The sequence below is a fragment of the Odontomachus brunneus genome, unplaced genomic scaffold (assembly GCF_010583005.1).
Source record: "Odontomachus brunneus isolate Ranch 3 - 2012 unplaced genomic scaffold, Obru_v1 Obru_scaffold_031, whole genome shotgun sequence".
In the NCBI taxonomy this organism is placed as follows: Eukaryota; Metazoa; Arthropoda; class Insecta; order Hymenoptera; family Formicidae; genus Odontomachus; species Odontomachus brunneus.
The window spans coordinates 62,633-90,216 of NW_022639481.1; the positions used below are offsets into that span (position 1 = coordinate 62,633).

The 27,584-nt window shown below is 37.5% G+C and overlaps 1 protein-coding gene and 1 long non-coding RNA gene across 3 annotated transcripts in view; one reads left to right on the top strand and one right to left on the bottom strand.

Moving 5' to 3' along the window:
- The window catches only part of LOC116843255 (5-hydroxytryptamine receptor 1A), a 60,505-nt gene that overhangs the window by 22,092 nt on the left and 10,829 nt on the right, over positions 1-27,584 (bottom strand). For both annotated transcript variants that reach the window (XM_032813529.1, XM_032813527.1), the window contains one exon: positions 388-620. In XM_032813529.1, coding sequence (XP_032669420.1) covers positions 388-620 — 233 coding nt within the window. The remainder of the gene's footprint in view (positions 1-387; positions 621-27,584) is intronic.
- LOC116843257 overlaps positions 4,283-27,584 on the top strand; it is a 45,511-nt gene continuing 22,209 nt past the window's right edge. The window contains exons 1-3 of the long non-coding RNA XR_004377864.1: positions 4,283-4,359; positions 4,449-4,651; positions 5,125-5,276. This is a non-coding gene — a long non-coding RNA (uncharacterized LOC116843257). The remainder of the gene's footprint in view (positions 4,360-4,448; positions 4,652-5,124; positions 5,277-27,584) is intronic.

Sequence of the window (27,584 nt, forward strand, 5' to 3'; positions counted from 1 at the left end):
TTGCTAATGGATAAATGATTGCCAAACACTGCGATATTGTTGTTTTATATTTAATTTAACAAATAAAAGTTAGATGACAGAGAGAAACAGAATTTCTATCTGAACTATTTGTGAAATTTTGCAAGAAAGCCTATTGAAACTAGTCATACGTTTCATAAATATTGGCTAAAGAGACAAAAAGACGAGAGACAAATGAATGTATAATCCTCACACCTATCTAAACTTGCTTGCAGATATTGCTAGAATGCTGCTGCTGCTGCAAATTTCACGTACCACAGACAATTTTCTAGCAGGTATACGAAACACTAAATGTTAACTGTGAGCTTTAGAATTCTAGCTGGACCAGCAAAACATTTTTTTGAGTGTATAATGAATGGACGAGCTTACCTTGGAGTACATTAAGCTCAGGGGCAAACTCATGGCGATGCTGAGGAGCCACACGATAATAATCTTGAAGATTACCCTTCGCCTGGTCTTGTTGCGGCCGAACTTCATCGGATAGCGCAGACTCAGATAGCGGTCCACGCTTATAGTGCACAAGTGCATTATGCTCGCGGTGCAAAACAGCACGTCGAGGCAAATCCAGGCCAGGCAATAAACCGACGGCAGCGGAAAGTATCCTGCAAACAGAGTAAATCATCCCGTCGTACACTCGGAAAACGCGGGCTAATTAAGCCTTAACTCAATTAGTGGCGTCTTGACTCGTCCGGATAAATTTCAATTTCCCACGACACTTCGTGTCCTCGTCGTATTGCGTCTACGCGCATAAGAATGTCTCTCTCTGCATATTTTAATATCAATTTTTAATATCAATATGCAACGTGTACACGTGAGAGAGGTTGCCATTAATGTGATTAATGATCAAAATTAACAATCTCTCCATCTCTCTCGGTACAGAAAAAACATGTGAATTTTATCCTCTTTCACATATATCTCGCGGAGATCAATTTTTATTCATTGTGGAAACACTCTCACGTTTTTGATATCGTGAATATCGGATTTTGCGAGATGCTGTGAATATTAGACATCTGAAAATTCAATTGTCATTGATTGCAAACGTTTAAATCGTTATTGACCTGTTCTCTCGACACGCACGGCGTGATATCGAGGTGATATCGATACGCTCGTTCATCGACATGCGCGGTAACAATAAACAAGCGATTTACATGCGTAGTTTGTTAAGTAAACTTGATAAAGGATACGGCAATTTTCCTTTAATCTTCGCTAGGCTGCGTTCGAAGTAATTCGTTGCCACTCGATATTAAGTTTCTAGTTTCTGTTCTTGGCGCACGGATGATACGCGGTATATTATTGCAAGTAGAAACGCTGTTATCTTGTGAGATCGACGATCCTTCCTGTTTCTCTACTTTTCAAAAGTTTGTTTAATGATTTTTTTTTCCTAACAACTATCCACGCCCGCGGGGACCTTCGTCCTTTTTCAATTATTTATTTTCGCAAGCTGCCAAAGGTTGTAATTAATACGCCCACTCCACGTTAATAAACGTTTTACGTTTAACGAACAGAGTCTGCAAAAACTTTAGTCTGTTTAGTTAGTTTATCGAGCGCAACTTCCTGCCGTAAAACTTCCCCCGCGAAAGTTATTCGCTAATCATTTTACGCGTGTAATTAATACATAATAAATATTCTCATTTTGCAGTTGTACCGACCAAGTTCTGTTCTTTTTATTCATAAATAAGGATCCAACAGTGATAGGAACATTTGTTTTAAGAGACGATTTGAAGATCTCATTTTTCAGTGAATTTTTAGAAATTATTGATATTCATACTTGTTGTAAAACTTGTACATCGACTTTGCAATACTGGTTATCAAGCTATGCTTTTCTCAAAAACTATTCTTAATTTTTTCATTTTCTCAAAAATCGTTCATGTTATTTCCTTATTCCTTATTTCTTTATTTCCTTATTTCTTTATTTAGGACGTTAGAATTATGCGAGAAATATTATAGACGTTCGAATTATGCGAATAATATATTTGGACAAGATTTCTTCGTTAAATCTTACAAATAATTTGGATATAAAAAATTCCGTTATTTTTGTTGATTGAATACAAAACATACGTGCGATATAGTAATGCTTACTAGTTATTAATCTACCTTAACTAATTACTCGTATCTAGATAGTTTTCGTTATGCAAACAATCGCAAAACCATTTTTTTCAGCGCGGGTCTCGATCTCCATTGTATTGCCTCGAAATACCAATTTGTACCGGTGGATATCGCAAACAAATCGTATACGCGGCACGATGCTTGTACAACGGTGGTGTTAATTATAAGTGGAGCTTTCTTTACGAATAATTGATCCACTCATGCGTATCTCAGCGGGGACGAGCGCCGACAATTTTGCAGAGTGGCTAAAATCACGAGGGTACACGCGAATGCATTAATAACCGACGAAATACTAGATCGTCAGTACACAGAGATAATCCGTTGGCACATGAATATGCAGTTCAGGGTGCTCGGGTAATTTCGTTCGACACGCGGAGTTGTGTTAATTCCACGCTCCTTCGTGCATTAACCGCCCGTCTGTCGCTTTGTTTTAGGAGGTGAGAGAGAGAGAGAGAGAGAGAGAGAGGGAGGAGGAGAAGATAGAGAAGAGAGAGAGAGAGAAAGAGAATCACTCTTGGAACAGTCGTCTTCAGGGAAGGACAATCCTTGTGAATGCGACACCACGCGCGAAATTGGCACAACAGCGTGAAATTTAAACTCCTCGACAAAGAGTGGGACTCCGAGTTGAAGGATTAACTGTTGTTTCGCGTGTAGCAGATGATCCCTTGTCCTTTGAGTAGTCCTCGTTTAGCTCATCGACATTCGAAAGTTGATCCCGTTACAGTTCAGTACGTGCATGCAAAATGTATCATGAGAACACTTGGTACTGTCTCGAAAGTTGAACACAGAAGAAATGAAAAGATTGTTAATTAATATCGTTCATTTTGTAATCGTAGAAATCAATCTTCTCGCGGACACGAGCTCTATTCTATATCTTATTTATTTTCTGTCGAAGAATCAATACGTGATACTATCGTGAAAGTCAAACTCAGAAAAAGCGAAGAGATTGTTAACTAATATGGCTAATTTTTCAATCATCGCTATACATTCAAGGATTGATCCCATTTATACATATGCAGAATGTATTATGAGATATGTGATATTGTTGCGGAAATTGAATTCAGGAGAAGTAAAAGATTATTAAAGAAAAAGTACCCAATTTCTAGATACATACCTAATTTTAGATACTTTTATTATTTTAGTCTTTAAATATAGATATTTAAACTTTTAACATAGAGAATATATGTATATACTCAATACTTGTATATTTTATGTTGAAAGTTTAAATATCTATATTTAAAGACTAAAATAATAAGAACACATATATAGTGCTTTCTAAATTTTTCACTGGAGATAATAATGAAAATTCAAGAGCCATTTAAGATCACAAGAGTGAATGTTTTACTTGAAATCAAAGTAGACGGATTATATGAACGAATGTTTCAATTAATTGGAGTGAATATGTTCCGCTAACAATGGAATACATCAGATTCACTCTTCAGATTCGAGTGAAGATATTCACTAGACGATTCAGAGTGAAGAATTCACTCTATAGGAGTGAAAAATAACTGAAATTCGAGTAACTTAACTTTATCACTTTACTTTCCAAGTAAAATTTCATTCTCAAAAATTTAGAGAATATTGTCGTGAAAATAGAACTCAGGATAAACGAAAAGATTGTTAATTAATATTATTAATTGTTCATTCGAACACTCAAGAGTTCATTTCATTACCATTCGGCGTACACATGTAGAACGTATCACGGGATATCTAGTATTATCGTGGAAGTTAAACACAAAAAAACGAAAAAAGTATTAATTAATATTGCTGATTTGCCAATTGTCGAGATCGATTCTCTCATGAACGCTTCTATTCTATATTTCTTGTTTATTTCTTAACGGAGAATCATTCTGAAAGCATAGCTGACCAAACTCGTGTTGAGAGAGAAATCGTGCTCCTTTAGTTTCTTTATTCACTTTCTTCAATTATTCCTGTGCCTCTCAGCCGCATTTTCGTGACCACCATACCGTTGTCACACTAAATAATGCGTCGCGATAACAAAATCATAAGGTTACGTTGTGCCCGATAAGCTCCAATAATTTAATTTCGATGAAAACGAGATGTAGTCGCGCGAATTTGAACGCACGCGACGCGGCGTCGGTCGTGACGGCGCGCGCTTCGGGCGCCTTCGGCGATCGTCGGCCGCTTTCGCCGTCAGACCGGCCGCCGCAGCGATCGCGTCGAAAGCCTGCTCCCGTTCCTCCCTTTATCTCCCATCTTTTCAACCGGATTTTCGTGAGTATCCTTTCCCTGACATATCAAATAATGTATGGCGTACACAGAGCTCTGAAAATCATGCATAAAATGTACTGATTGTGCCGCAGATGAGCAGGGCGAGACTTCGCGAGCGCGAAGCTTCTAGAAGCGCCGGAGCACGTAGGCCCCTCTGTCTGTCTCACTCGCGGTCACATTGGCGGCCTCACTCTCGCTCGCTGTCCTTTCTCGGGCTGTCCTTTCTCGAGCTTTCCACAGCAGGATTTTCGTGAGCGGTACGCGCCTTGTCATAAATACTGCGTCGTAGTAACAGGTACGTGAGGTCGTGTCGCGGCTAATAAAGCCCCGCCGTAATTTCAATGCCATAATAAATACCGCAATACGATCCGCGGATTCTACGAGGTAGACACGCGACCGCGCGACGCCGTCAAGTCGCTCGGGCTATCTCAATCATCGCTCAGCCATGTTGACTTTTGGCGATTTGCGCGGGTAAACGACGGCACAGTGGCCGCGTCGCGTTACGATCTTTATTGTGATCGTCGTCGTAGTCGCGGCATTTCTTTACACATTTTATCGTTTAGCGTCGTAAATACTTATGTACGTCTCACGACGCACGTCGTACATGTCGTGACGAGCAATGTTTATTTTCGCTCGCACTTGTTCTCTTTTTCGCATAGTACTAAAGATCTCATTTGCGAGGAAGTTTGTAAGATTTAGTCGCGCAGATAAATCGTACAATGTCGTTAACAGATTAAATATAGCCTTATTTGTCTTTGGGATTACAAGTGTTTTCGAGTGAACATCACGAATGTGTCGTGTGGAATTTGACAAGAGGAATAAGGAGTAAGAGGAGAAGGAGAAGGAGAAGGGCGAGGACTTCTTGTAGACGTAGCTACGAATAGTGGTAGACACGTAGAGAACTTCAAACTCTGAAATTGGTGAGTGATAAATAACAAATCAGACGATTATTATTTTCACATATACAAGTTATGTGAAATATAATTTATGAAGTGATGGCACGATTATCTAAATGCACTTGATAAATTCGTCGAATAAGAAATAAATATATTGAGAGAAAAATATCTACGAAATAAAAAGTATTTATTTTATGGATACTACACGAAATGGGTATTACGAAATTTTATGAGTACTACGAAATAAAAAGTATTCATTTTATGGGTACTATAAAAAATAGAATCTTATTTTTAGCGGAAATCCTCTTATATACATGGCCTCAAGATAAATCTAAAATTAAAAGAATAATATTTTAAGCACAATATTTTTCAAGTTAAAAGAATTTTTATTTATAAGTTTTATTTTTAATAGAAATTTTTTTTAATAATAGCGCATTCTCTCTCTCTCTCTCTCTCTCTCTCTCTCTTTCTCTGTTTCAAATGTAAATATTATTCTTAATAATATTCTTCTTAATTTGAAAAAAAAAATAATATCTAGTAGATTTTCAATTAATAATTTTAGAGATAGATATTAGATATAATAGTTTATTTTATTAAAAGAGCAATAATCTTTTTTTGTTTAAAACATGAGATTACAGCAAATAGAACCTTTTAGTCAAAATTTGAGTATTAGAATATTTTTCTTCTGATTTTAAAAGAATTCTCTTGAGAGAGGCTATATATTAGAGAATTTACACCAAGAACAAGATTATATATTTTTTGGTGTAATAGCATATTTACTGAAATCTAAATCTTTTTAATTAAATACAATAAACAATTGTTTTCATGATAAGCTAAGGTTTTAAGGAAATGCAAATTTTAATTTTATAAGTAAATTTTATGTTATTTTATATTATTAATATTTATATATTAATATTATTTATTAATATTTTATATTAATAAATTTAATATTATTTTATAAGTAAATATGTTATTAGTACCTCCCGAATGAATATTTTTTATTTCTTAGATATTTTGTTCTTTCAGTGTAGATATCTATAAGTAAATGACAAATCACAAACGATTATTATTTCGGTAGACGTAAGCAATATAAGATAATTTATAAAGCGATGGCATGGTTACACAAATAGCATTTTTTTGACAAACCCGCTGAATAAGAAATAAGTATATCCATCAAGTTTTTGCCTTCTTGACGAGAACATGTTAAGTAGTCGTCGTCTTTAGAAATTGGAGTACGCGGGGCTGAATTACGAGCTTGAGGGGGGAGGGACACACGAAGTCGGTTTAGAAATTAGATCTCGCTAAAACGCAGAAACACACGCGAAAGTTCGGAATAATTATCGTGCTCGACAATTAGAATTCGCGAGACGGGAATGCGCGCACGCACGCACGAACTGGTCGGCAGTATACGAAGTTGGCATTCACGAGGCACGAGAATACGCGATGGAATGTACAAAATAATCGACAAGTTTAAGTATAAGGATGCGCGCGGCATTGGGAATACGTAAAAAGGTATAACGAGCGCGCGTTTAGAAATTAATTCCGTCCGACGAGAATACTCGCGAACGTATGAAATAATTATCGTGCGTCGGGATCGGAATTCGGCGAGCGGAAATACGCGCGAACATGTGAAATATAGTTGACGGAATTAGGAATCGCGCATATGTACAAACGACCGAAATTGTTGGCTTAAAGGTGAAATTTCGTGGAAAATAGCTATAGCTCTAACGTATGAAGTAATTGATGCGCATAAAAATAAGATTCCGCGAACTGTAAATACGACAAAATTCCATATAATCATTGCATTTAGAAATTAATGTTCACGCAACGGGGACACACGAACGTGTGACGTAATCATCGCGTTTAGGAATTGGACCTCACGAGACGGGAATTCGCGTACGTGTGAAACGTATAATTTGCTGGGTTTTAAAATTAGATTTTGTGTAACAGAAATGCGCAGACAGACGGAATTATTGTCAGATTACACGGAGTTAATATTTTAGTTTCCTTTTTACATGTAAATTCTCAGTTTTACTGTATTTTTAGTAGTGCAGAAATAGATTGAGAGTAAGATCTATCTCGTTAAGGAACAAATTAAATTTAAATAAATTTTGTTAGCAAACAAATAGCAATTTTTTAATAGCACATTTCAGTTGCTAAATTGTAAAAAATATAACTGTGTGTGTGAGAGGAAAATATATAAAAAATAAAAAAATATTTATTCGGTGGGTACTATTTAGTTGAGTCTTAATTTTTTTATAGAATAGTATAAGCAATTGCTTCCATGAAAAGCTTTTAAAAAAATATATATTTGAGAAATTTTTATTTGAAAAATATTTTATGAGTAAATATATATTATTAGTATGCTTCATTGAATAAATACTTTCTCTTTATTTCTTAGATATTTTTTTCCTTCAGTATATAAAATAAAAAATAAATTACTGCAAAATATCGATTTGTTCCTTGATTTAAATTCTATGGTAATTTTTACTATAAAATTCCCTCCTTGTACAGGATGGAATTTGCGATATGCGAACTTTTGAAGTAATGGATGAGTTTGAAAGTGCAGGTACGCGAATCGGTGCGTTTAGAAATTCGATAGCCATCGCATTTAGAAATTTTGAGCTACATAATGTTAGTGAGTAAATGTAATTGCATATTGGCGATGAACGTCAATAAACAATAATGGTATAATTGTGTTAATAATAAGTATTAAGTGGTGAGTACCAAGCGCGAAAAGTTTGCAATAATGAGCAGCATTTAGTTGTAATTGTATAGTTTTATGAAGTTTACTCAATTTCGCATGCCTTACTCTGGAATTGTGTCCATAAAAAAGAAACTGTCGTAAAAGATCACGTTGTAAAGAGCTAAGTATCTAAAGTACCAAAGAATCCGGGATTGCGCGCGCAAAGTTCCCGGTGAACATCGCGCCACTTCCACGCGAAATAAAATTGCGAAACAAATTACCGAGCGACTCATTTTCGTGTCGGTGACGTGGAGGTGTATCCACAATTAGGGCTCCGTTTCGCGAAGTTGAAAAAAGCGAAAACTAACGAATCTCTGCTTTACTTTCATTAACGTCGCGCGATGCACATTCGTTATCAAATTTTTCGCACTCGCGCCGTTTAATTCGCGCCAACCGCTTTTCGCTTGCGTGAAATTAAAGTTATCAGTCGCGTAAAAAAATTCTATGCATTGATACGTAGCGATCGAGACAATCGATCCAAAAGTTCTACTCTTCTTCGTGTTTTTTATGTCTAATTAAATTTGAATCTCAATGAATCGCGTATATATAAAATCTATTTTGATATGATTACCTCCATCATTTTTATTCCGTCGAATAGATTCACGCGTTGAGCTTGCGTTGAGAGAATGAGCTTGAAAGAATGAATCACGCTCGCGAGCTGTTTCGTTTTTCTAATATCCACGGAGAAAAGAAGAATAAACGGCGAGTCTTAGACTGTACATTCGGAAATGTTTTCTAGCCGAAATTTCACAGTTTTCCGCGTTTGCTCGAATTTCATTTGGACTATTTCTCCGGCGAGTCGACCAATTAATGTATTAGAATTTAATACCCGGCCCTGCGTTTGAATCCGATCACCGCGCATTGATACGTTTCTGCTCACAGGAGATTCGATGAAGGACTCAGATTGCTCGGAGCAATCTCGCGAAAGCCGCAGACGCGCCGGAAGCCGTACTTTCCTCACGAAAACTCGCGCATCGCGAACTGTCGTATATTCCACGAGCTTTCATAAAGTTATGCGAAACGCGCCGTCGAGTTTTGCCGTTTGACATTGCAGTGTGACGTGCTCCCACTCACTGCACCCTTGCGCATTATTAAGACCCAAGAGGAAAGTTCCGTTGTTATTAACGGTGATTAACGGTTATTAAGGTAATTAACAAGGGTTCGACGCGTCTTTCTTTTCGCGTTTATCCCGGCTCGTACTTCAGGAACTTTATTCTCCAACCGCTATCTTCGTTATCGGATTTGCGATTAATCTTTCTCGATGTATCTTTATTAATGCATTGAGAAAAATAATATTTAAAAAAAGGAAAAAATATTTTGTTAATATCCCCTTGGTGGCGATACTAACAACGTATTTGCTTATATCAACATAAAATATTTTTTAAGTAAGAAAATATAATATAAATATTATTCTTGAACCTTAATTTAAAAAAACTTTATTCTATTTAAATAAGAGAATTTTGATATAAGCAAATATGCCATTAGTACCCACCGAATAAGTATTTTTTATCTTTCAGGCATTCTTCCTCTCTTTGTGTATATCTTGCCCTTTTATCGCTGTTGTTAACGCTCCTGGCTCTTTTGTATTGTTTATCGCTTTTTAATGACGTCAGAAGTGAGAAAATGCAAAATTCTTGCGAAATACGTTGAAATAAAAAAATATATCCATAAAGATATATATAACATTTACAATCGATTAAATAAATTTGTAAGATATTCCGTGCATTTGCTCTTTTGCTCTAACGATTAATAATTTATTATAAATTAATTGAATAGAAATTTATTATAAATTAACTAAAATATTTATTATAATTAATTTATAATAAATTTATTTAAATTTATTATAAATTAATAAATAATTATTTATTATAAATTAACTAAATAGAAATAGGCGAAGAAATAGGTTAAGAAGATTAATTGTATGTCACATTAATTTATGACAAATTATTGATTATTAGAGCAAAAAGGGAGTGCACAGAATATCTTACAAATTTACTTAATTGATTGCAACTGTTACTTTATGGATATATATTTTTATTTTAACGTATTTCGCAAGAATTTTTAGCATGCATTTTCTCGTCATTAAAAAAAGGTAGACAATACGAAGGCCAGGAACCTTAAGAAAAATTACATATTAATCTTTTAAAAATGATATGAAGGGAGATATTTGTATTATTCGAAATGTCCCTCAAACAAAATGTCTTTTGATTAAGATACCCTTTGAAAGATTAATTAATCTCTGCTTTGCTTTGCTTATACTGTGCTTGACAAAAGAAAGAGAAATCTGTCTTATACGTCGATATATCTTTAGAATTATAACGGAAGGATATTTGCAGCGCCGATAATCCGAGCCTCGTCGTATTAACCGCCCGTTGGATATTACAGATGTTAAATATGTCGTGGAGATGTAATCTCGGTTGCAATATTGACGTTTTTCTAATAGAGGATCAATTAGAAAATTAAATTCCGACGAGACCCGATAATTGTGCAGGCGGCGATCGAAAATCGATATCCCCTTTTCCGTCGTCCGTAACATACTTCCGTTACGTTACGTTGCTGTCGATTTAACCTGTGTCAATTTGACACTTCAAGTTTCAAATTTATCTCGCCCTGCGTATCTCACGTCGCTATTGTATACGTTTTAATAATTCTGCCGGGCCTGTATAGTGTCCTATAGTAAATTTCAGAGTATTCGCGGATTTAACAATGCGAGGATTACGATAACAGAGATAAAGGCATGGCCAGGAGTAATAGGATCTCCGCCTGAAAGGAAAAATCCAATTTATATCTAACTCGTACGCGTATAGAGTATCTCTATTGTTTTATTTAGAAGTAGAGTCTTTTTTTGTCGAAAGTCGACAGATATTAGCGTAAGAGTACTATGGAATATTATTTTGACGTTTTATTCAAGTATTAAAGTAACAGTATCGTGCGATGACCAAATATATAAGAATACCCAGATAATCCTGGGTATTTTTATTGTTTTGGTCTTTAAATATGAATATATTTAAATATCGAATATATATTTTATGTTGAAAATTTAAATATTCGAATTTGAAGACTAAAACAATAGGAATGTTCAGGATTATATGTCTGGACATTATTTTTATCTCTTGGATGTTCTTATTTTTTGGTTTTTAAATACGAATATTTAAATTTTCAACACAGAATATATATATGTATATTTGATATTGAAAGTATAAATATTCGAATTTAAAGACTAAAATAATAAGAATGCCCAGGATTTTGTACGTATCCTGGCATTGATATTTTTACCTCCTGTACATTTTTATTATTTTAGTCTTTAAATATAAATGTTTAAATTTCCACACATAACATCGAATATATTTTATTTATTTATTTATATTTATTTAATATACATTTATATTTATATATATTTTATTTATTTATTTATTTGTTTTATGTTAAAAAGGTTTAAATATTAATATTCAAACATCAAAATAATAAGATCTAATATTAGGTATATCTAGTATTAGATCTAATATTAGATATCTAAGATTAGATACGTGTCCGGATATTGGTACTTTTGCTATAACATTTTTTTGTCTGTTGATATGATGATGAAGAGTTTTCAGCTCTCGGTTTTTCGTTGACCCCTACTTTCATTATTACCAGGGAAACGTTGTCGGTGTTCTCGCATATATACGTAAAAAATTATCAATAAAAAATAAAACAACATGTTTTCGAAATCACGCTCTTTCCAATATTAAGTCATTCGTATGTGCTCGGAAGTGCGGTCAGCCCAGACCACCCTGTACGTCCTCCTGCATTCCGATCCGCGCGACGGAAGACGAGGATCGATTTTAGGGTTCGAAGTAGAATAGAAGTAAGAGATTAATTTGAAGGATCGAGGCGGGAATCGACGTGAAGGATCGCGAATGTCGCTAAACCGACGTGCGATAGTTCGAAACGATTCGGGATGCCCAATCGAGTCACTCTCTTACTCTCTTTCCATCCTTCCTTCTTTCTTTCTCTTTCTCTCTCTTTCTCTCTCTGCCGCCTAGATGGAAAAATACAGTCACCGCTATCGATTGCGCCGACTACCTGGCGCATTTTTATGAGTCTGTGTGGGGCGCAAGTGTGCGCGTGTGCGCGCATTTTGTACCGTTTTCATTCTATCGAATATCTACGAGCGGCCACGCTCGCCGCGGCTGCTGACCCGCGGGATATTTGTCCGGACCAGTCCGGGACACGTTATTCCCGCTCCGAAGGTCCGACGGCGTCATAAATCACCGACCACTTTGTTCCGTCGAGCGCGAGAATATCGTGCCGGGTGGCACACGGCCACGTGCAGGAACTCTTCTTTTTCCCTTTTCGCGCCCACTGTCGCCCACTGTCGCCCAATTAACCCTTTTCAGCCGTTATCATTAAGGCATCGCCGACGCACAACGACGGCATTTTTCGTCGACGGCGCTCGAGTTCTACAGCGAATCGATCTCGAAGATTGGGATATTCTTATATTTTCGTTCTCCTTTACTCTCCTCTCTCTTCCCTTGGAATTTTGATGAATTTTCACGAAACCTCAGCGCGTACGATTACCGAGTCAAAATCATAATTTGGAAAGTCACTCATGATATCCATTCGACGCCTCCTGATATCTCGGGAGCTACTTGACATCTGAGAGCTCGCGAAGCCCTCTTCCCCGACCTCCCCAACCCTTCGTGGAACGTCGTGTACTCTGTGCGAGGTCCCGAGTCTCCAATATGAAAGAGATAAAAGCGACAGCTGAAGTTCAGGGATCTCGGAATCCCGAATAGTTGGAGACGCCAGAAATTCTGAGAGGGAAAGTCTGATTCGTGTTGGCAGTCGCAAAGAAGGATCCCGAGAGGGACCAAGACCAGCAGGAGAAGATCTCTTTCCCGAATCCCCATATTCATTTCCTGGCTATATCCTTCGCGCCTTCGAGGCCAAGTCATTTCGAAGGCAACGTTTCGTGTGAGAGCGATGATCGATTTAAGGGCGAGCCCGCCGCGCGCGCTTGTGTCGCCCGTCGCGACGGGGTGAATTTTGGCCCAAAAGGCAAACTCATACACCGTTCGTGCATTTAAGTGTTGAACGCCATTCCCGATCCTGGGGACTTACGAGGATTGTGTGCGCGGCGTCAAAGCTAAAGAGGGAGAGAGAGAGAGAGAGAGGGGGGGAGGGAGGGAGGGAGGCAGACGGCCACGTTTAGCGCCAAATGTGCATACGCGATACAGATTATTTGTCCGTGTGTTTATACCGTCGAACGTAAAAGGGCAGATGAATGTTATGGCAGCGCGGCTCAAGTTAGGCTTGTTTCAGTAACGCTTTTATAGCGCGCTCAGCTATGAAACCACGTTTATGGGAGCGCCGCGATTGGCCGCCGGCTGTACCGCCGTCTGATTTTACTACGCTCCGACACACATAAACACACCTATACACACATATACACACCAGATTTTATTACGTCCCTTTTACTTTTGTTCACCCGATGCATTTTACTTGCACAGAGGGCGCGCATTCAGCGCCAAAATGCGATGGTCTGATAATCTCAGGAGGAGGAACGCGCAACACTCGCGTGGGACAAATGAGGCTCGAAATCGGGCGACCGCGTTTAACGCTAAATGTGCAGTCAGTATATAGTTCCACCGGTTTATCCTGAAAGGAGAAACACGCTTCGAACCACTCGCAGCTCGAAAGTTTGGTCGCTCCAGGCACTCGAACGCCTCGCAACGCTCTGAAAGCCGTCGTCGTTGTAGCGCGATCAATGCAAAGCGCGATTTTACAAAGTCGCCATTTTCCCGCCGAACGCTCCTCTGTCTTTCTTCGGTCGCGATATTTATATTCGCGGATTTTTGTTGCCAGGAAAGTTGGAATACAGTAACTTCTACAGTCTGTCGCGAGCGAGCATCGCGGAGATCATCTTGAAGTTTGCCTCTCACGTCTGCTTTTCAATCTCTCTTCAACGTCGAGTCACTATAAGGCAAATCACAATACAAAATTCTTAGAGGGCAATAAAGGCGATATTAATAGCCAGATCTTATATTTAACACTTTCGCTACTAATATAATACTGTTTCTGAAAGTTATAGTTTTTCTTACTTTCACTTCATTAAATACATTAATACAATGTAAGAAATACAATGTAAGAAAAGAAATTGAGAGTTTTATGTTTGGCGCCGAAAGGATAGAACTGGGATACTGATGTTTTGTTGAGATTTTTGAGAAGACATTTGTCCCAATGTAGTAATAAGTAGAGTGACTTATAGGGATGTATAGAGTGATAGTTGATATACTTTAAATATATCAAAAAAACTGTTTATTCAATAGAATAAGGTTATTATCAGTAGTGGGGAAAACATATGTCTTGTTGATAGCGAAAGAGTTAAGATTATCTTAGATTTATCCTCAGGACTGCAGGATTATTTCATTGATTACGGAGCATCTGAAAAGATAAATTTAAAACAATTTTGAATATAGGCTCGGGCTGAGTACCGGGTTAAGAATTAAATTACGGTTGTTGGGTACGAGTAAAATATTTTAATAATATGCAAGCCAGGACAAAAGAATCACGAATTGTATTCCGTAATTCCATATTCCGTGACTTTATTGTATCGACTTGTTATTGAAATATTTTATTCGCAACCAACAACTGCAACTTGGCTTTTGCTGTCCTTTTAGTATTTTCTATAGTGATTTACAATCATGGAGCTCTTAATCGTTCATGTGAATCGAAAGCAATCTTGCCTGTTACTCGCATCAATGGATTATTGTCCAACGCGTTTTGATACGTTGACATTGTCATTTCTTCAGCGATATTCGGCTCAATAGGTTATTTCTAGCTTTCCCAATTCCTCCAGTCTGAAATTCTCTTCCAGATGTTTTTTCTTGAATATTAGGATTTCTCGCTCTACCAGGTCTTCGAATTATTATTGTTTACGCGTAAACGTGCAAAGTGCGCGCAATGATAATAATTTGGAGCTTTTGTTGCGATGAATCGATATGTGAGGAAAACATCGCGATTTATCTCTCGCTGTATCGCACGTAACGCGTTGCGGCTTATCGACACGAATGACCTGCCGTGAACAACGCGTCCGGAATATCAGCAAATAATTCACTTCCTTCTCACGACGAGAATTTGCCTCGCTGCTTATACGGATGGCGCTCAAAATAACTCGCCGCGAATGCATTATTTTGAAAAATGGCGCAGATAAAAGTGACTCGGTTCTCGATATGAAATCACAAATTATGCATCCTACGCGCTTCCCATTTAAATTTTCGAAGGAGAGACTCCTTCCGAGCCTCTACACCCTTCGATTAAGTTTCCACGTGTTACCATATGGAAAACAACGGACTCTTTCGTGCCGTCTACGACACACGGTGACGATCGAAAGTGCTTCTTTCCTGCTATCTCGAAGATATCAGCCTGTGTAACCGTCTCTTTTTTTTACTCTCTCAGATTCTATGTTTATATTTATACTTATATGACACAAAAGCCCCTGAAAATATAATATGAGAAAGAGTTACTCCTCCTATACGACATAGAAAGGAGATATGTTTCTGTCGTTTTGTGGTATATGCATGTGTATACAAGAGGAGTTTATGTTAATTGATTCTCCTAGTGGAAGAGGCACCGTATGTTTAATAACACTTTCATTACACTCTTTCAAGATGTGGAAATAAAATGTTATTAGACATGCGAAGAGCACTTTCGTTGCAAGCTAGAAATTCTTCCATTTTTCCCAGAAATGATTGCGTGCGTGGGTGAATTTTCACTTAAAACGAGTGAAAAGGGACGGTATTTTCAAATATTTGCCATCTTTCACTTGTTTTGAATAAAAAATATTTATTCGACGACTTAGAGTGGAAAATTAATTTTGCATAAGTGAAAAATCACTGGAATTCGAGTGACTCGGTGGTCACTCTGCTTCTCGAGTGAAATATCACTCTAAGAAATTTAGAGAGTACTCTCCGAAGAGAAATCTCACTCGAAACGTGTGAAAAATGACAGTGTTTTCATTTTATAGATACGTTTATTATTTCCTCCCTTTTTTCTCTCTTCAGCTTTGCAAAATTTAATTGGAGATATATAATAGTAAGAGAACAATATATATGCGAGACATTTTAATATTTTATCTAAATTTTTTAGAGTAGAATCTTTAAATGAATGAAAAGAAGAGAAAGTAAAGTCACACAAAGTGGAAAATTCACTCTATATGAATGAAAATTCACTCGAATTCAAGTGATCACTTTTCTTTCCGAGTGAAATTTCAAGGAATTTGGAGAATATTCTCTAAATTTCTAGGAATGAAATTTCGCTCGAAACGAGTGAAAAGTGTGTTCACTCAAAGCGACAGTGAAAATACTGCCACGCGAAATTACAAGAGTAAATGTTTCACTCAAATTTAGAATGTATTCTGACTCTATATGAGCAAATTTTTCAATCAATTAGAGGAAATATCTTCCTATGATGGGGGAATATAGTGGATTACAAAGCGATTTAAACAGTTAGGAATCACCAAATTGTCAAAATTGAAAGTTATTACTAACGAGTTTGCCCAGCAATTACATTATGAATTATTATTATTATTAAATTATCATTAATATTACTATTTCATGTTCTTAATTATATTATTATTATTACTGTGCATAAGTCCGTTGATAATGACTTTTAACCGTTCTGCCACCCACTACACATACAATTCACTCTCGAGCGAAAATATTCTCTCGATGATTCAGAGTGAAGAATTCGCTTCATGTAAGTAAAAAATTACTTGAATTTGAGTGACTCGATGGTCACTTTAGTTTTTGTGTGAAATTTCGCTCTAAGAAATTTAGAGACTAAGGCTAGTATTAACAATCGTTGAAAGTTGTTTCATGTGAGATATTCAGATCTATTTTTAGAATTAGATCCAAGTTTTTCAGTTGAATTATAACATATGCGATATTTTGTTCGTGACCTTGCAATTCAATTGAAAATTCTCATCTAACACTGAATTTGGAATCTAAGTATCTCATTGGAGATGAGTTTTAAGTAATAATTATTAATACGAGCCTAAAACTTATAATTTAATATTAACGTCTTGATAAGAATATCTCGGTAAAAATGCTATCTTGGTATCGGCATTTTCGTTTTTGAAATGTTCAAGAACTGTGAAGTCTCTCACGTATCTTCGTACTCGAAACTTTTGTATAAAAGCATAAAGGTCGATATCACATAAATAAATAAATTTCAGAACAGGGGTCGCGCGCCTGGATTTGGTACGTAAATCTCATGAAATATGAGATACGTCTATATACGTATCTGATTCTAAAATAAGTCACCGAACTTTGCGCAGGCCTGTGTTCCTTCATCAATTTATAGTTGACATTTCTTCAACGAAAACGTGACGTAGTGCGTCGTCTTCTTACACTTTCATGTGCAACGTTAAATATCGCGAGGTCTCGAATTAACCCTTTTGCTACCAACGATACATGTCTTGGAATATAGCTGTTTTTTGAATTGAATAAACAGCTTTTCATTTAGAATACATCAACTATCCCGAAATGTTGCTCCTATGTTAAATCTAGAATTCTACAACGCAGTAGGAGCTAAATCAGCAAAGTAGTTTAATTCCAATGATATAATTTACTCCTGTTTTGATTCTGATGACGTCAGAATTTCCTTTTCCACTTTTTTAGTCAAAATAGATGTTGAATAGAATACTGAGGCTGAAAGTAGGATCAAAATTCCGATTTGGTTAGGTTAAACAGAATCGAAAGAGGTTGATATAGATTTATTCAAAGTATCGAAAATTGAATGGAATAGTAATGTTGAAAGTAGGATCAAAATTTCGGGATCACTCTACTTATTACTGCGTTGAGATAAATATACTCTCTTAAAAACTTCAATGTGGCATCAGGGTCCCTTCGACGTTAAACATAAAACCTTTATCTTTTTTTGCTAAAATTACATTATATATCAATATATTTAATGAAGTGAAAATAAAAAGAAATTGTACTTTTAAAAAATTATTCACTTCATCAAAATTGGTAACGGAATGGTTAAAACGGGCTTCGTGGAGAAGTCCATGAAGAAATCGAACGAAAATTTCATCACCCGTGTATTTTCACTGTCGTGGCTCAATTCGCGAGGAGCCTACTGCGGTGCTGGCCGTATTTGTCACGAATGCAAAGGGATGTTGACGTTTACAGATAGAAATTTCGCCGGCAAGTTGCACCATCGTGGAATTGTGTCGAGAATCGCGCAACTTCGAATTCGGGCGATGTATTGACACATCCCGTTGCTCTTCTCCTTTTTCTTTTCCGCCTGATGGATTCGCGATGGAAATAGTTCACCGCGAACACGAAAATTCCTATTCAGTGTCCCTTTTATTCCCTATTTCTCCTCGTCACTTCTTACGTTCCCTCGGCCGCAGGAACGAAGAGCTAAGAATTCGAAGAAAGAATAACTTCTAAAGAGAATCAAACGGCCGGGCCTTAAAAATTCAGCAAACCGGGGACCCATTATCACGAAATCACATTTGCGCGTTCGAGAGATCTGAAAAATTGAACGGATTAAAAAAGTTGTAGTAGCTGAAAGCTGTGGGCGGGTGAGAAATCGGGTAGTAAAAAATTTAAGTAAAAGCTTTTTGGCGTTGTAACTTTGAGAGATCTTAAGTCGAGTTCAGAAGTTGTGAAAGCTAAATATTTAGAGTGTCGAGAACATTTTTTTTCAATTAGAATTCGCCCCTAATTGTTATGCATTATGCTTGATAATAATTAGATTTTGAAAATGTAGTTAAAAAAAATTAGGAGCGAAGATGTTAATAATCGGAAAATATTGATGATTTAAAATAAAGTTACGAAAGAGTCGAAGAGCAAAAATTTCACATGCCTTAGAAAAGACTTTATAAAATTTGGTGGTTTTTTAATTTGGCGATTTTTAGAAAATTGAGAGCTCTTTTGAGGTAAGAAGATTACAGGCGGGATATGAGACGCCGTATAAATTGAAAAGGTTTTAATATGAACATTCAGGAAATGAAAGGTTCGGTGATAGAAACAAAGAGTCGTGAATTATTAAGAGAGGGACGAGAACAGGACGGTTGCGCGAAAATCTGCCGGCGAATTAGATTTCGCAAGCTCGCAGAGCGAGCGCTATTAAAGCGTATCGCATTGCTTTTGCATCACGTTCCATCACTTTTGAGTGCTTAATACGGCCGCCATCGCACCATTAAGCATATCGATGCGGCCTTTGCGCCACTGCAAATTTCGATTAACGGATGGCTTCGCCGATGCATAATAACAAACGATTCGCTATTCGCGCAGAGTAGTAGCTCGGTGATATCGACAGCGGATTCACGTTCGCCATGATTAATCCATCAGCAGCTCGCGGAAAATGAATGCTCGATTTCTAACGCCACGCGAGTTACTTTCTCTTCTAATCACGGACGACTGCCGAAATGCAATTCGCTGAAAAATCACGGGATGAGATTTTGCTTTTTCCAAATGTCGTAAAATGCGAGAAGCCGAAAAACTTTTTATTCCTAGTTTTTTGGCTTCTTTAGAATTTCTTGATTTGCCAACTTTTCAAAATGCCAAAATGCACTCTACGAAACGTCATTTGAGAAAATCATGTTGAATATTAGGTTGAATTTAAATCATGCTAAATTAAAAAAAAAAATTAGAATATACTCTCTTAAAGTGAATCAGTGAATAGTCACTGATATCAGTTATAAGTATAGCAGTTTCAATGCTGTACTTATAGATGCAAATCAGTGTATGCTTTTAATGATGATTCACTTTAAGAGAGTACAACTGTACGTTGAATTTAATACGTTGATATTTCCGTCGACGGATTTCCAGATATTTCCGTCGTCTAGTTGAGAAAGACGCGGAACTGTCGGCGGGATATTCTTTCGGAGTAGGCTATTATCCTCGAAGGCTTGGAGGAGACTTCGAGTCACTCGACCAGATTAATCACTGACGCGCGGAAAAGCGTCGCGACGGTCAGTGACACGACAGCGCTGATATCGAGTCATTAATAATCCTTTTTCTTTAATGGCATCCTACGGAAATCTCGCGCACAAAGAATCCCGAACCTGCCTTGCGAATAATGAACTTTTTTATGCCGCGACATAATTTATAGATCCTCCCTTCCCGATTTATCCTCTGCTACGTGGAAAAACCTAATTCATCGATCTTGCATTTGCACATCTATTTTCGGAAAGTAAATCTCAACCTAAATTAATGTCGAGTCATTTTCTCATACGGTGCGCTTGACTGTGCACTTGAACTGGAATTACCTTTTTTAAGTAATTAACTAGCAGCGAATCAATTTTTAACTTTCTCAGGAAAGAATTTCTTTGCTCTGAAGTCTCTTTGCTGAGAGGAAATATATCTAAAAAATACAACGATATTTATCTAATATCGGTACTAATAATATATTTATTTAAATCTAAATTATTTTGTTTAATTAGAATAAATAATTGCTTTTATGAAAAACTGAGGTTTTAAGAAAATCTATGTTTCCTTATTTGAAAAATATTTTATATTAGTATAAGTAAATACGTTATTAGTACCCATATCGAATTAAATTTTTTTATCTCTTAGATATTTTTCCTCTTTATGTGTACATAATGAGCCAAGTTGGAATTTGTGATGAATCGTAGTCTGAGATCGTTCAGTCAACCGCGGTCTTTTTTCTTTCAAACGAACGTTTATTTCATCGCAGTGTGACGTGACATTCCATAGCAAATTTAATGACGTGGTAAAAGATATGATCTCGATTTCAAGACCGCGAAACAAGGTACTCAACACAAGCGCTGTCCAAGCGCACTAATTGATACCACGTTACGTCGCGAAACGAGAATTAACACTATCGCGATAAGTTCATTCTAAAATTACCCGGCGATTTTTCATTTCATTTGAAGAATGGCCTAGCGCAGTCCATTACCAACTGAAAGTTCACGACCTCTCGCCCACACATCCGAAATAGATTTCCCCCTCGCGCGCGCCTCATTCGTCTGACCGACCTATCGTAACGTCAAGGTTTCACCTTTTCATAATGTCTAGTTATCGAATAAATAATCGAAACGCCGTTCCGCAGTACACTCGGTTGCTGAACTCATTTTTCTGATGAAGTTGGCAGTTCATTAAATGCTTACGATTGCGAACCTCTATTGACGAGTTTGCGCGGTAATCTGTTATGACAGAAGCCCCACGTCATGATTGTAACGAAATATTAAAAAACGAAATATAAAAAAAACGTAGATATCTTTATTATATTCTTGTCTATCAACAAAGGGATAATTTACACCTTGTACTATCGTTCCAGCTTCTGTTAAGATACCATAAGTGTAATAAAAGTTATTATGTTTATGGTTATTTTTACTAAGTTTTATTATAATTTTTATTCCCAGTTTAATCTACATTTACTACATCTGTTATGACAGAAGCCCCACGTCATGATTGTAACGAAATATTAAAAAACGAAATATAAAAAAAACGTAAATATCTTTATTATATTCTTGTCTATCAACAAAGGGATAATTTACACCTTGTACTATCGTTCCAGCTTCTGTTAGATACCATAAGTGTAATAAGAGTTATTATGTTTATGGTTATTTTTACTAAGTTTTATTATAATTTTTATAATATATAGTGCCAGTTTATATATATATATTCCCAGTTTACTAAAATTACATTGTAATTTTTACTACAATATTCCCTTCGTGTACCTGCAATTCATTAGAATTGTCGATTCATGTCTCTCGTCTCCTTTCCGCCGACTGCCAACCGCGGATTCCGTGTAACGAAGGAAACGAGGAAGGAACGTCGGGCTCGATTTCGCGTATTTACCACGTCGAGAAATTTCGTCTCGCTCAGATTACGGCGGCGCCTTCAGTCCCTGTATTTATCGAGGAGCGAGAGAGACTCGCGTGAATAATGCCGCGACGATGGCGCGCACACATACACACACACACACCCTTCGACAAATGACATGCAACCCCCATTTACTCTCCGCTACTTCTGGCCGACTTACAGCTTGCAGCCAATGCGAGCTATACGTCATCCGGCTCGGCAAGCGCGGTCGATCGTTAATCCCTGCCCGCTCATTTCTCGTTACTGTTGCAATAATGCGCGCGGCGGTGTGTTGCGCGCGCGTTACGTTTCCGTTCGCGGGATTACGTCGCATTACAGCGTGTTTTAGTAACCGCGTTTGTGCGCCGTGTCGTAATCGTCAGCTCGAGTGTAGTAACTATTAGCGATAAACGCGACCAGTTTCTGGTGAGGATCGCCGCTTGTTATTTCGCATTTTGCGTTTTCGCGGGCAGCGAGCACGTAGCACCTCGCGCGATCGAGTCCGAACTCGAATTTCGCGGAAGGGTACTTAAATTCGCTCGCGCGCGAAATTCTACTTTCCGCGATCTCCGCGTGTCGATTTGTCGAAACGGCTCGCCTGGAATTGGATTAAGCTTTCGGCGCCGATGTTGGGATAACAAATGCGACAAATAAATTCTGATAATTAACGATATTATATACGTCGTGTTTTTCGTGCAAACGAAAACTCGCGCGAGTGCGCGTCATTGTTTGTTCAACTGGTGGAAATTTTCAAAGCTTCGTTAGGCAAACATTATTTTATTTTGACGTACTCTGCGTAGTCAGAGTTCCAGCGTCAATACATGTCGAAGATTCGCGGAAGTGAGCGAGATTGCCGAGCGATAAATAGAAACCTCGGAGCTTTCAATTTTTCGCGGACGGTAACCGTCGGCGATGGGGAGATCGGTGAAGTTTAGTTCCAGTCGTGGGAGCGTATCGACGCGCTCGATCTCGCGGCGCTGCGTGATAAATCGATAGCTCGAAAGATCGAAGCACGAGTAGAAGCCCGTTTAGTAGTTGAGGTAATGAGCTTTCGCTACGTTATCAAGGATTCGAAGAGAAGCAAGTTTCCGTTATCGAAGCGGAATCCCGGGACTCGAGGAGATTGTGGGCGTACGGTATCCGAGGCGATAAGCCCCGCCAGGAACTATGCGTTGCAGCAAGATCCTCGAGTTTTTTGTTTGCCGGAATTTCGAAGAGAAGTTTAAGCTCGCTCGAGGCAAGAGTGGGGATCTAAACAGTTAATTAAATTCAGGTGCTTGCATGTTGCAAAATTCGAAAGATCAGCTGTTGCCGCCCTCCATGCTTTCCCCTCGAACTTTCTGACACCTATACATCCTAAAGGATCAGTGTATACTTAATGAACACGGAAACTCGAGTTCCACTTGGCGCCTCTAAGTGGCGGGAAACGCACAAAATGCTACTTGTGGGTTCTAAGGAGTACTTTTCGGTGAAGACTGTTAGGTTGAATCAAAAACCGTTGGCATATAGGCCTTAGAGTGTCAAAGTAGGCGTCCGATGGAATATTGAGGCCGAAAGTAGGGTCAGAATTTCGGCTACGGGATGCCGTAAAACTTGAAATTGAACGATCGTCAAGCGGCTGGGAAATACTTGAAATCTCACCGTGACCAATCGACACGTGCCTTTCTTGTCCTGTGTGCTGACGATAATTCCGAATTACGAGTTGGCTCCGGGAAACTCAAGCGCTCACACACGTACACACACACGTACACACACGCGGGACAACTCGCGAAAAAAAGGCCGTTAAATCGAATCCCATTCGCGTGGCATCCCGTCCTCTCTCGAATGTCCGATTAAAATCGAAATTGCGGCACCGGTTTATCGCGCCATCGTGCCCTCAAAGAGTTAAACCCGTGCGAATTTTCGTCCAGAGTATGCAAAACAACGGGGCGGTGGGGGAGAGGGAGGGAGAGAGGGAGGCGGAGGTGGCAGAGCAAATTGGCACTATCGATCCTGCCATAGCGCGAAGTACAAGTGGATAAGCCAAGATATCTCGAGTGGCAGCCTGTACACCGGGTGATTCGCAATGATCCGACCTATCACATTCACGCCTCCCGCCGACAAAAGCTGTCGCGATAAAACGCGAGTCGATGGTCCTGCGTTTCAAACCTCTCTCTCTCTCTCTCTTTCTCTCCGCCCCTCGTATTCGCTTTCCCTTCTCTCCCTCCCCCCCTCTCTCTCTCTCTCTAACAGCGAACTCTCAAGGGCCCGCGCAAACATTTCGCCTCGCATTCATTCGAGAGATCGATCACCGCATTGTTCCGTTTTCAATACAACGCCGCCGCCGCAACCCGGGAAAAGTGGCGAAATCTCGAGAAATTATGTTACTCAAGCGAGAACAGCGGTTTCACCTTTCTACCACTGTTCTTTTTTCCTTTATTTTTTGTATTCCACGGTTTCGCGGAATCCCGGTATTCAAATGAATCTCAAGACGCTTGCTACCGAATCTCTGAAATAGCCGGATTTAAGCCGGCGAATGTTTGCTAGAACCGAGTAGAATTAATTTGAATAAAAATTAATTGAAGCCGCATTAAATTTTTCAGTTTAACTCTTTCAGAGTGTCTCTTTACTGTTGAAACTTGAAATTTTTAGTTTTTCTTTCTGCCTCGCGATAATCTTTCCCAGGACTTGAAGCGGGAGCAATTAAAAATAAAGTCTAGGATTATAAACACACTTTTGACAATTTCTTTTCTTCTGAAATTGAATTTATAGTCCTCATTATCTTGTTCCGTGTAGATTTCCGCGAATTGAAGAAGCGAAGTTATTTAATGCATTTCATTGATCCGCATTTATGCATTTGATTTATAAGCTACACAAATATTTGCAATGTTTAGTATAAAGCGATACATTTGTGTATCGAGATTTTCGGTCAGCGCTGTTTCAATGTGTCATCATCGATTTATTAAAAAAATATATCTGCTATCTGCTAGTTATTGTGAAAACGTCCCGTTTTACATGCGATATATGCGTGATATATGAAAATATTCCTCTTTATAGTTCGATTATAAATATTTGCAAGGTAGAAATATGTGGGACGGCTGAAATATTCGCAAGATAGAAGTTTCCAAGGCAAATGCCGTGTTCAGAAATTGATTCTGCGAAAACGTCGCGATTTTTTTTCGCGTATTTATATTAAGCAACATCAAACTGCCGGGATGTAATTTTTTTCCGTCATGTGCTTTTATCCGTTGGAAAGCTACTTCCGTTTAACATTTAGTAGGGATTTCATGTGAGCAGAGCAACAGTAATACGAGCGGAGCACTTTAATTTACATTTAAAAATACTGAGAATTACGTACACAGTTCGTCAAGGAGGCGGCTATTTGAAATTTCGCGTTTATTTAAAAGCCGTCTATTTAATTGTCGAAACAAACGTCCTTTTATTATATCACGTGCGCGTATTCTGTGCGGCTATATTAAAAGTTTAAATTACGTGCGACATTTTCCAAACTTTCCTCAAATTCTTCCGCCGTTTAATCGATTTATCAGCGTCATGCCGGGAATTTTTATTCGGATAAAGTTATATGTGTAATATTTTTTTAAGATCCGCGGTCATTCGGTGGGCGATCGCTATGTAATAGCCATATATAGATATATCGATGGAATGCGGGATTGTCGCCATAGATTGTCCGCAAGAACCGCTCCCTAATTAAACAGCCTATTATATCGAGGTAGACCGAGTGACGGTATCTTGTCAACACGTTGATTAACTTTCGTCAAAACCGCCCGCCCACACGAGCACAGAGACTTCGTCGTCACATTTTAATAATGTCTTTCGTCGGCCAATTCATTCGTGTTCACACTTGAATAGTAACGAAGCGGTGTAGCCGGGCACCGCTCGAGTAGTTAGGTAATGCTGTAGTCTGACATCGCTCCAGTAGTTACGGATTACCGTAGTCAGACATCGCTCCAGTAGTTAAGGAACGCCTATAGTCCGGCATTGGCCAAATAGTCGAATAATGACGAACCAACTCGGCCGGATACTCGGCCAGTGTATCGAGAAAGCATGTTTGCACAAAAACGAAATAAATTTACGCAAAAATGGAAAACAGTTTTACTTCAGCATTTCCATTAGAATACATTATTTTAATCCATATCCGTCTATCGAATTGGACGTTGCGTCTTAACAAGTAAACCTATCTAAAAAGTACACTTTGATTTCTTTCTAATTTGGCATAAATGTAGAAGTGCAAAAAATATTTACGTCATATTTTGTTATTTTGGCCCACTTTGAGTTATACGGGCAATTTATAGCTTTTTAATGTTCTCACTCCTATCATTAACAAGTACAAAAAAAATACATAAGAAATAAAATTGAATACAAAATATAATTAAATAATTTTAACAAAATCGGCATAACTGAAACACGAACCATTCTGAATTTCTTTAGCCGAGATTCGAACCGAAATATTTCAAATCTGTGCTAAATTAGCCAAAAATGATTCAAATCTCGGTCAAACCGAGAAATTATTTATATAAATCACTTTTTTCAACTTTTTACGTTTTATTTAAACATTTTATTATTTATACAAATAATTTTACACAAAAAATTTAACTTTATATTCATAATCAGCAAACCAAAAACATCTATATCTTTTATTCAATTTTATTTCTTATTCATTTTTGTTGCACTTGTTGATTGTTAGTGTTGTTGTTTAATGTTCTCATTCTTATCATCAACAAGTGCAACAAAAATACATAAGAAATAAAATTGAATACAAGATATAGACATTTTTGGTTAGCTGATTATAAATGTGAAGTCAAATGTGTAAAATTATTTATATAATGAAATATTTAAACAACACGTAAAAAGTTGAAAAAAATTATTTATACAAATAATTTCTCGGTTTGATCGAGATTCGAACCATTTTTAACTAATTTAGAACAGATTTAAAATATTTTGGTTGGAATCTTGGATAAATAAATTTAGAAAATGGTTCGTGTCTCGGCTATGCCAATTTTGTTAAAATTATTTAACTATGTCTTATATTCAATTTTATTTATTATGCATTTTTATTGTATTTGTTGATGATAGGAATAAAAACATTAAAAAGCTATAACTACCCGTGAAACTCAAAGTGGGTCAAAATAAAAAAATATGATCTAAATATTTTTTGTACTTCTACATTTGTGCCAAATTAGAAAGAAATCGGAGTGTAACTTTTGGGTAGATTTACTTGTAAGTAAACTTGTAAGTAGTAACACACGCAATCGCGCGCATCTCCATTATTCAATTAAATTTATACAACGGAGTATTATTGACAATATGATGAGGGGTTGTTAAAAATATCCATTATTCATGGTAGAAATATATAACGATATGTACGTAAATAGTGGAAATTTTCAGCGACGTTGTGATGCGCGAACAATTAATAAGAACGAGGATGCATCACGGTAATCCTGTTACGATTACACGTAACGCTATTGTCAAAAGACAGTAAATACAGGCCCGATGGAGCTGCTTTTAATTAATTACGAATGATCGATACATGTCATCACGTTAATTGTAGGTGTTACGTGTAATTAATTACTCAAATTATGTGTCGCTCTTTAATGCAAGTTTATTTACAAAAAGTCGGGAGTTTCGAAAATCGATAGTCTATTTATTTTCGATTTGACACGCGGATATAAGTAGTTAATTAAACTTTTTTTTTCTGTGAGAGAGAAGGAAGGAAAGAGAGAGAGAGAGAGAGAGAGAGAGAGAGAGAGAGAGAGAGAGAGAGAG